Here is an 11248-nt window from a genome sequence, read left to right on the forward strand (position 1 = left end):
CTTCTAGCAGCTCGCAAACAACTGTCGTTGTGCATGACTGCCCCCCTGGATAATAACTCTGCTTGAACCACTTAAGTTATCCTTAAAAATAAACATGCTTTCATCATGCACGTATGCACCACATTTGATCCTATTTATCCCAGTAGCACACACAACAAGCACACATAAGCAAAGGCCACCAAAAGTAATCTAAAGAGTTCACTTTTTACATACCGTTGCTTGTGCCATTGAAATCTCATTTTGCTTACTTTAGCTGGGCTATTTACAGGAGGTAAGTGCCACCAACATCTGAGTGTTTAATACCTGTTTTGGTTTGACTATTTCTGAGCAGAAAATTGTTGGAAAACTTTTAGTTTACTTTCAGAATGAATATTTTGGCATACTGTGCTCCCATAAATATTTGTCTAACAAACTGCAAAGGTGTCAAAATTACTGCACACCAATGAAAGTCTAGCTTTTCACAAATTCTAATTCATTTTTCCCCAAATAGTGAGAAAACAAAAACATGGAATAATTGTCCTAGTCAATAGTTATACAGAATTCTGTCTTTCGTTCGTTGATCATAATTGTGAGCAAACAGCATGACTTTAAACCAACATTGAAACAATATAAAGCTGTATTTCACCCAGGTATCTGACAAAGTATTTTGATTCATCATGTAGTTTTAAAGGCTATCAAAAATGTGTTTCTAAGTCTTATAATATGTTATAAAAATGGTGTTTAATTTTCTAAACCAATTTGCAAATTTTTAGAGATTTGCAAACCCATTTACATTCATTTTCTACGACTTTCATACGTCCCCGTTTTACGTGGATGTTAATGTGACAGAAAATATACATTAGATGATGGTTCGTAAAGTGCAAACATACTCAGAGTGCTTTTGTGTCAATTAGATATGCAAATATCAAGCGAGGCATGTATTTGCTTGACTGCGCACTTGCTGGTGATGTTGTCCCTGATAGGTGGGCAACCTCATGAATATTTCATCAACCCGGAAGTGAGGCGGCGCTGCTGTTTTGCTGTCGAGTCACCTCTGTCGGGATGGAGGAAAACGAACCGCTATAATGCTGCAGCGGAGCATCTCAAATCGGGACACTTAGACACAAACCGTAGTTTATCGTTAATATTGAACCGTGATAAGAAGGTTTTGGCAAAAATGATGGAAGAAATCGACAGGTTCCAAGTGCCTCCAGTCAACGGAGAAACGCAACCTTTGGTAAGCGAGCAAGCGCTCATCTCTATGCTAATCGGCCCATTGATTGGAAACCTTGTCTGGTTTGTGTCATTTTGTGTTATATTCCAGCTCGCCTTCGATCCGAGCGTGAGCATGATTGCGGCTTTTCTCCGGTCTTATCTCGGGATGGGAGAAGCGATAACGTCAGATTGATAAACGAATAAGAGCATCGCTGCCAATTCTCGCCCCTCCTTGTATGAAAAGGAGCTAGTAAACAACGCATTATCCATATCATGCTTAAACGGGGGCACAAATCGCGTCTTTCAAAACAACGCCAGTATAGCAGTGTTGACATTTAACGCAGCTTGCGCCCACCACTATCACATTTCGTCATTTGGTGACGTGTTAGTTGGGTGCAACCCCACATGATGAAAAGGATCTCTGTTCTAGACTGCTAGCTGCTACGCTCTTCACGGTTCCATTTTTAAACATGTCATATGACAAATCTCAGTGAGTAACAGGAAGTCACAAAAATCTGAGCATTATTCTGTACGGCAGTATTTCCCAACAAGCCAAAATATCTCCCAAAAATGGTGGCTGCTCTGGTCAGTTATGTACATTCTTCCATTCAGTAGAATTTCTCTCCCCGTAAGTATATGCGCACAGATAGACGAACAAAGATATTTTATTTGTGGTGAATAATAATTACGACCAGTTAAGTGAAACTGGATAATTTCCCGTGGCACACCTGGTATTGTCTTGTGCCACACAAAATGGTTGGGACTCATATTTGTGGAGCACTTCATTTAACACACTTGTGCTGTGTACAAACACAAGCCACAGTACAATAATACAGTGAACCCCCACATATTTGTGATTTGGCATTTGACAATTTGTGGATATACTGTATACATTTTTGGAGCCTGTCCTCCAATATTAGCTGTACAACTCACCTATTCACTATTTGATGACAATTTGAAGCGACTTAAGACAAAGGTAGTCCTTTGCTACCATCTTGTGGCATCCATAGGCAATTACAAATCATGTTCGGGAGGCTTCAGTGTGCACATTTTCACTATTTGCGGCAGGGCATGAACATAGATCGTGTCAGTCAGAGATTGTTATTATACACTAGCTGTAGCTCATCAGTGTTTTTTTTTTTTGTCAGTTTATTGGTGCAGTCACTCACTTTACATTTTTACGCTATCCGATGGTGATAGTTGTACATATGGCAAGGCCTTTGTAATGCTAAACACTTCATTGTCATTCCGAATGAATCAGCTTCCCATCTGCTTCTTACTCACACAGATTCGGTATACACACAACACGCACGCACATGCACACACATTGAGTACACGCGCACGGACACGCGTACACACACACACCTAGTATATCCTCTTGGGTTTTAAGCTTATGTGCAGTGTAACCATGCACAGGGGTCGGCAACCTTAAATACTCAGAACCATTTTTTCCATCTCCCCAAGGGGAAAAAAAACACAGGCTGCCACAAAACCCTTTTGACATTGCATACATATGTGGTGTTTTTTATTTATTTATTTATTTTGTAATTTATTTTTTTAACCTGTATGTATAAAATAACTATTGTGTATTGTATTTATGAAATCAATGGACTGCTACAGAAGACACAAACTTTGTAACTTGGAACTCTGGGGAAAAAAAAACCTCATAGTTGAAGTGAACGTTCAATTGAAATTTGAATTATTTTCAATTTTTCTTTTTTTTGATTTTTCAATTTCTATTTGAGTTCTCCTCGTATTCATGAAATTAAAGAAAACCAAAAATACTGTCGGCTTCCTTGTTCCATCATCACATCCATAGTTGACAGTCAGACATCAATTTGTATTAAAAACTACTATTTCACGTACACTGTAGAATATATGGTACCCCATATTTGCAAAATAAGAGCCAATTACAATATTTATTTTACCTAGTTAATATGACTTTTACTGCTGAATCCGAACCACTTTTTTTTTTTTTTTTTTTTTTTGGGGTGACCCAAATTTTTTAAAATTTTAATGTTACAATGGCACCTTCATCTTCAAATGTAGAATTATATTAGAAAAAAAAGAAAATTCGAATTAAATATGAATTTTCAAAAGTCACCGAGAGTCACAGTAGATGGATGCCACATGCGTCTGGCCCGAGCACATGAATGGGAATCCAATTATGTCAGAGAGCTGTGTTGACTGTTACGGTGTAATGTACAACAGTTGCTATTGTCATTCGTGGTCACCTGATTAGTCAGGCCTCACATGTGTAATCCTCCTTCAATCTCTGTAGACTTGGTGCTGTGTCAGCAGCCCTGTGGTGCTGGCATCATCAGGGAAGGCAGTGAAGGAAGATCGGGGTAATGAAACAGATACATTGGGAGATTATGCCATTTCTGCAAGTGGGTGTGTCAATATACCATACATACAATACGTGTGAAAGGTAGGAGCAGCAGGCCATGTTTTAATTTTGATACCATCTAAAAAAAAAAAAGGAACTGGCTGGTCTTGAATAGGTCTTAAATCCCGTATATGTTTTTGGGGTGACATGCAAATTAAACTACTTTCAAAGCAGTATGGTTCCTTTTCGTATTATTTTGTTGTACGTGTGTGATGCCAGTACAAACGATGTACTTTTAGTGACCACAGATTTGGCAGGACTTGCTTTTATTTATCAGTGGTTTCTCAGAAATATGTACAGTGGTTGACTTTCATGGTCTTTCTGACCTTTTTTTAAAATATGTATTGATTTATTTTTGAAGAATTTACTAAGATACATTTTTTTTCTCACATTAGTTTTCTGTTTTTTAGATTTGTTATTTTTCCACTCCTTTGCGCTTGTATTGATTGGATCTTATTGGATTATGCAGGTGCACTCAATGAAGTACTGTATCCCTAACTAGTCATCCATTATCTGATTCTTTCATTCTCACAAATTAGGCAACATACTGTCAATTTAGTCCAGATTAAACTCACGCGATTTAATTCCTTGGAGCTTCCATCAATCACCATGGTAAATGTATTTCTTGCCAACTGCTTGGCGGTCTACTCTCTGTGGCCCTGTGGAGCCCCTCCTGTTGCAACAGTGGAGGCTTTAGAATGAGCATAATGTGCAACTGTGTTAGCAGGGCAAGCCACGCATGACCCTGCTCCCCTCTCTCAATCTGTTGACGCCCGAGCCGCAACAGGAGCCCCCTCTGTTCTCCCACGGCCTCCTCTCCATGCCATCAGCGCTCGCACAGAAAGAACTAGAGCCAGGAGTGTATAGGTTGCACAACACTCAGGCCTATTGATGCTGCACACCACACGGTCATAGTTGCACTCAGGCAATTAGTGCTGGGGTGTTGGACACGAATCCCATCTAAAGAGAGCTGATTTTGCAGGCTTTATGCCATTCTGGCAATGTTTGTGTTAATGTAAGGGTGCATCAGAATGTACTAAAATGTGTACGCTGGTACAATAAAGCAGAATACTTCACTCTAAGATCATGTTTTCTAGGATCCGACAGCCTCCTCCAACTCAGAAGCTGACCCTGATGCCAAAGGAGAGACAGTGGCTATAAACTACAAGCCCTCACCGCTGCAAGTCCAAATAGGTATCACAACACACACAGTGCCAATTCCAGCTTGAAAACATTACCCATCTGAAGCCAATTCCGATTTTTGGTAGAAAAAAAAATGAGGATAACCAATTAATCTTCTGATTATTAAAAAAATAATGAATAAATAATGATTAAATAACGTATTTTTTGGGGTATATATATATATATATATATATATATATATATATATATATATATATATATATATATATATTTATTTATTGGGTCTGGAACGGATTAATTACATTTCCATTCATTTCAATGGGTAAAGATACCTCAATTTACGAACATTTCGAGTGACAAATGGGGTCATGGAACGAATTAAGTTCGTAACTTGAGGTACCACTGTACTTGGAGACATTGCGTCCTAATGGGCGTATGAAAAGTGGGCGATGTAAATCACACCAAATAACACTTCGTCAGCCATGCTTGTCCTTTCCTTCCTGTCCATACCGACTGAACAGCATTTACTAATTCATGAGAAAATACATTTATATGGGCATTTTCTCAACAAAATTCAGGCCGATTATTATTATTTTGAAAAGGTCTAATATCGGCCTATTAATCAGACGGGCCCTAATCATTGCAACACAGAGATTTTACAAGTAATGGGTTTTTGAAAAGAATTAAAAGAGAATTATAGCGATTTGAGAAGCTTCCAAAAGTTGACTTTTGACTAGATAACCATTAAGCCATCCATTGCAAGCGATCTTGTTGCCATTAATTGTCATGTTTACTGATGACCTCACATCCTGTGGTTGCCCAGAGAAACAGAGGGACCTTGCCAGAAAGGGATCCGTGAAGAATGGCACTGTGGGTAGTCCTGTCAATCAACAACCTAAGAAGAATGCTAGGACAAGGTAACAAGTTCCTTTCCATCGCGACGTTGAGCTCCATTCAGTACAGAATATAGCGCCTACAGCGCGCAGGCACATAATAGATTTGCATCCAGCCTTTTGAGGGATGCCATCTGACTTTGTAATGCTACAAAGAGATTGCACCAACAAAGGTGCGGGTTTGTTTGTGTTCCGTGTGAGTAAACGGCGAGCACAGAGGCAGCGCATAAAGCTGGTGTAACCCACAGTATCGACAACTGGCTCTGTCTAATCCCACTCCCTGGTGGATTAGTGGGAATATATGAAAGGCTACCGAGTGGCTCGGTGCCAAATGCTCTGAGGCAGTCTGATAATCTTAGACTGCTGCGTTCTGTGGGTTACAGATGTACCTCACTTTTTCCTTCTTTTGTGGAACTGAATTGAATGCCCAAATACGCAAGATGAACCTTCTTTCACACCTTCTATGAGTAGCTGTTTGGAAATACAATATGTCTTTTGGAGTCTGCCTCGCCTGTACGGCGTGCCGATTGTATTCATAATGGCAAAGGATTTACAGGAAATTAAGCATAAATAGCGTATAAATGCCATTATCACAGAAGAACAACGCAGACGAAACATACTGTTAAAAGTGGGTTGGAATTAAGAAACGCGCATTTTGCTTGTGTGCAGGTTGGTTGTGCCAAATAAAGGCTACTCCTCTTTAGACCAGAGCCCAGATGAGAAGCCCCTCGTAGCACTGGACACCGACAGGTACGTGCAGATTACACGCTTCACCTTCCAAAATATAATTTCACACTTCAAAATACAAAAGTTGCCAGTAACAAAATGCCTGACCTCGGAGGCGAGTGAAGGATTTATAGTGTTGTTGGTCTCACCATGTTACATTAATCCATGACGCTACTTGAGAGAGTTGGAACAGTCGGGATCCAAAAATGGGGCAAAGCCCCACCCAGGGTGCAGGATTAGTGGATAGTGGGGTGAGGATTTGGAGAGGGAAAAGCAGCTCAGAGGGAGCGCCTGCTTCCACCCTGGACCGGATTGTCTTGTGTTGGACACAGATGAGTCCTCGTATTCATAACGATTCAAACTTGATGGACCCCTTGAGCTTGGGAAAGAGAGAAAAACAATCACACGGCACCAGGGCTTGGGTGTAGGGACTAGGGAGGTTGCTCCAGCATGGCAATGTTCTTCTCAGCTAGGAACCGATGCTTTTGAGCGGGCACGTTGTCATGCCATGCTCATGTGGTGTATTACATCATTTTCTACAGTGCCAAAAAGCTCACCCACACACAAATGATTGTCCACATCTTAAATCCACATGCACACACTGTTCACATGCTTTGCTGTGTAACGTACAGGAAAACAAACGAGACCTAAATCAGTGTGACGCAACACTTTGAATTATAGTGTGTCAACGTCCCTTTTACAATATTGTGAAGATAACCAACGCCGGCCTTGTTGTTTTATTGATCACGTTCACAGCACTAGTCATGACATTCTTGTGAGGATCTGGATCACAACTGATGTACAAAAAACACTAATACAGTACTGTATAGCAATTAAAGCCGTGGCGGAGGTCTGCACTCTATTCACTGCCGTTCTGGTTATATGTGGTCGTCCATCCATTCATTCATCGACTGAGAATGCTATATATATATATGCAATTTCAAAAAACAATTTAAGGCAACGTGGTTATATTCAGGGCAGCAAACAGGGTTAGTTTTAGGGTTTAATCTTCTAAATCTTAAAACATGCGTCATCTTTTATTAAAACCTATTTTGTGCTGACTTGACTGATGTCATACAGATCATCATTGAATATTTTTTGGGGCCCCTGAACAAAAAAAAAAAAAAAAAAAAATTGAAGTGACACATAGCATTAAGCCTACAGTATGCCTCCGAGCCACAAATCTTGATTAGTCCGAGCAAACAAGCATCTGAATATCACACTGGAAACCAGAATCTTCTAAGTTGTTTGTCTACGGTTTGCAGTGATGACGACTTCGACATGTCCAGGTACTCATCATCAGGATACTCCTCAGCCGAGGTGAGATGTCTGAGGGACCAGGTATCTATGCACACATTTTATTGAAGTTCATGTAGTGTCACCCTGTTAGCCGCCTCATTTGGCCAAAGAACAACCTGCTCACCACCCGGTCATCAAATCCCATCATCTCTTCAGCCCTTTACCAGATTCACCGAGCCTACTAGTTGTATCCCAATTGGCTGGGGGAGGTTGCTGGGGTGCTGGGATGCGTTGTATTTGTCTACCACCGTTCCTCTGACCACGCGTCGTGACTTTCAAAGCTCCCATCGGACACTGCACGTTTCCGTGTTAATACACCAACTTGCTTTCATTCTCCATGATCAACGCGGTTCAAGTCCTACTTCTGTCTACTGCAGCAAATCAACCAGGACCTCAACATCCAGCTGCTGAAGGATGGCTACCGACTGGATGAGATTCCAGACGATGAAGACCTGGATCTGATCCCGCCCAAAGCGGTCAACCCCACCTGCATGTGCTGTCAAGCTGCTCCCTCCACAGCGTGTCAGATCCAGTAGCACCGCCCTCCTTCTTTACACAAGAAAAAAAAAAAAATGCAGAGGCCACAACGAGCGGCTTCAACAGTTTGCACACCTTTAGAAGAAGTTAAAAAAAAAAAAAAAAAAAGGGTCTGTAAATGTCAGTCAGCGACGGCGGTAGGTAACACCAATGGATCTTGTGCACGTTCCTCCTATGGTTGGATGTGTGCACCTTCTGCCTTGTATGGTGAACTAGGACTGCAATGATGGCACAAACATCAGCTTGAAGGAAAACTTATTACGTCTTCACTCGACCTTCATCATTACAGTGATTTTTTTTTTTCTTCTTTTTTTTTTGCTCACATGAACCATTCAGGACTGTTGATTAGAAACCATTGGACGAAAGACTAACTAAACACCTCTCATGGAGTTAAGAAATCATCAGAATTACTTCTTCTTCGTCGGGTAAAAGATTGGAATTTGTGCGGTTCCACACCGCCAGTCTGCTTTGTCTGCATATACTGTATGTGTCCAACATAATGATGTGTATGTGTGAGTACTATATACCCAGAGAAGTAGCCCTCAACTATTCAACTTCTCACCATAAAACACTAAGAGTAGTCAAAATCTTAGTTTTCTAATGTAATGTCTGTTTCATCATTGCGATAAAAAAAAAAAAAAAAAAAAAGACATACGTTTTGCATGTTTGCCTGTTTAAACTGCCAAATGGCCAACTTGTGCAGCTGATTGCTCACACTTATTGACCCATTAATCATACTGTCAGACATCATTCACCGTATTTTATTTTTTTATTTTGTTTGAGGAGCTATTTTTAAGAAATGGCGGCAGACCAGCTTGTCAGTTAATGACGACCCATGCATAAATATGAAGGGAGCATCTTGTCATGCGAATTTAGCAGGAAATGGTACAAAATGTTGTATAATCTCAGAAACTTGCATGCACGTGTGAGCTCTGTGTGCATGCAACAGCCCCCACAAAACTCACAAAAGCTGAATATGAAACGCTGAAAACGGGCAATATTTTGCTAAAGGAATGTTATCATTTTAAAGCTATTATGGATTATGATGTTTTATTTTAACAGTCATTTTGTCTAGAGAATATGAGCATACAGTATATCAGGTTTTTGCTAGTTGCTGTGCATTACTTTTTGTACCAAATCCTCCTAATTTCTCATGACAATCTTACTGGTTTAGAAAGTGTTATATGTGCAATTTGTTGTACTTGCTGTGAATTTTGACACATAATTTAAAAAAATGTGACGTCAGTGGCCACATTTTTCTTTCTATTTTATTTGAGCTTTCCGGTTTAAGGAAGGTGTAAAATACTTTGAGTTCTTCAATTTTATTTAAGGTGAGGTTTTGTTGTTGTTTTTGTACATATCCAACGAGATATACGATATATTTTGGACAAATATCCATAACACCTGCCACAGCTTTGTATTGTCACTGCCAATCACCATTTTACACACGGTTGCTTCATGTTTACTACCAGAGCTGGGCAATTGACCCTTTTTTGCCGGTCCGGCCACGACCCTCCACCCTTGACCTGGGTATCCTTCCGGCCGCGACCCCCCGCCCTTATTCATAAAAATTATCACCCCCCCCGCCCCGTTCCGCCCCCCGGCACAAAAAAAAAAAAGATTGACGCCGCTGCGGGAGACATGCTAACGGCAGAGGCTTTTTAAGGATCATTAGCTGGCTAATTTACTATTCGAACCCGCTGTGGACATGCTTCAAAATGCCCCGGGGTTGGTTTTGTCGTATTGTATAATTATTTGAGTACAATCGACGGCCAGAAGTCGCATTCAACAAGTTACTTATTTATCTTCCACACTTCCTTTCGTTCACGGGCTTCAAAATAAAAGCATACCAGCACACCACTATACACAGCAGGTTTGCTACGGCGTATTTCCGGAAACAGGAAAGACGCCAGAAGAAGTGCATGAACTCCACCTTGATGTGCCAGCGTCATACTTGAGTGCTGCGCGCAGCTTGACTATACTCCCAGACACAAGTTGTTTTGAAACAGTTGAGTTCCAAGTCGGGGGGGCGTTGCTTCAAAAATGGGCATCCGGCCGGGCCGGCCCAGCGACGGACTGCCCAGCTCTGTTTACTACACTAGTTGCACTCAGTTGAGGTAATTTCCTGGTATGTACTAGCACTATTGTGTGCATTTGTTCTGATAAAATTGACCCTAAAAGACCAAGGCTTCCATGTTTTCCCAAAACAATTTAAATGTTGTTCCACTTCCTCTGTGTCAACAGTGACCAGTTAGCTGAAGATGAAGCAACGTGCGTGCGCACTTAACACTACTTCCTGTACGACAACTTGTACAATTCAAGTTAATCAATCTTAATCTTTATACCAAACCGAAATTCCAATAATAAAGGGAAACGTGTTTATGCTTCCCAACTTGGTTCTCATGCTGTAATTTTACACATTTTGTCAAAATTAGATATACTGTCCTATGTTGAGACATGCAGTATACTGTAGCTAAATATATATTTTTTTGTGGTTATTTTTGCAGTTAAAGTAACACATATATGAGGTCATATTTTGGTCTTCTGAAGGGGACAAATTGCAAAGTGCAATGAGTGTATGGACAGAGGCAAATCTCATATTAATCGTACTGCACTGTAGTCCCATTGTGGAATGATCGAGTCTTCCCAATTTGACTAAAACCGCATTCGCAAGGTGCCAACAATGATGGTTGAATTGGTGGCATTAAGTCTGTTTTGTTACTTAAAACTTCTGTCTAGAGCAAACATTTAGACTGTGGAAAATATGTCAGTCCTCTTCTAAGTTACACTATTTCTGACTAGTGTCATTTGATACCGTGTTTTGTCCATAACATTGCATTCTAACACAAGTTATTTGCAGTTGTACATTTTAAATTATTTTCCAGCTATGTGTAATATTTTCATTCAATGAATGTTTTGTTTTATTTGTCGAACACTCATTATGATGATTGTAAAATGGATCCATTTAGACTAAACAGTTGTTCAAGTTCTGTGTAAAGTGCAAAATGTCCCCCCCCCCCCAAAATAAATAATAGCTATCTGAAACTTGGATTGTTTTGTCGTGATG

General features: G+C 40.4%; 1 protein-coding gene across 2 annotated transcripts; it reads left to right on the top strand.

Annotated features, from left to right (window-relative positions):
- Window positions 1-982: 982 nt before the first annotated feature.
- fam219aa (family with sequence similarity 219 member Aa) lies at window positions 983-11226 on the top strand. Of its 2 annotated transcripts, none has more exons than XM_086041682.1 (6): window positions 983-1216; window positions 4681-4777; window positions 5550-5643; window positions 6289-6369; window positions 7611-7686; window positions 8022-11226. In XM_086041682.1, exons 1-6 carry the CDS (start codon window positions 1157-1159, stop codon window positions 8178-8180), a joined length of 567 nt encoding a protein of 188 aa, XP_085897808.1. In that variant the 5' UTR covers window positions 983-1156; the 3' UTR covers window positions 8181-11226. The 2 variants fall into 2 exon arrangements, with proteins under 2 accessions (XP_085897808.1, XP_085897807.1); XM_086041681.1 differs by having other exon boundaries at window positions 1006-1216; window positions 7611-7665.
- The last annotated feature ends 22 nt before the right edge of the window (window positions 11227-11248 follow it).

Source organism: Filicampus tigris, chromosome 9, assembly GCF_054856515.1.
Source record: "Filicampus tigris isolate MCC_2025a chromosome 9, RoL_Ftig_1.0, whole genome shotgun sequence".
NCBI classification, from domain to species: domain Eukaryota; kingdom Metazoa; phylum Chordata; class Actinopteri; order Syngnathiformes; family Syngnathidae; genus Filicampus; species Filicampus tigris.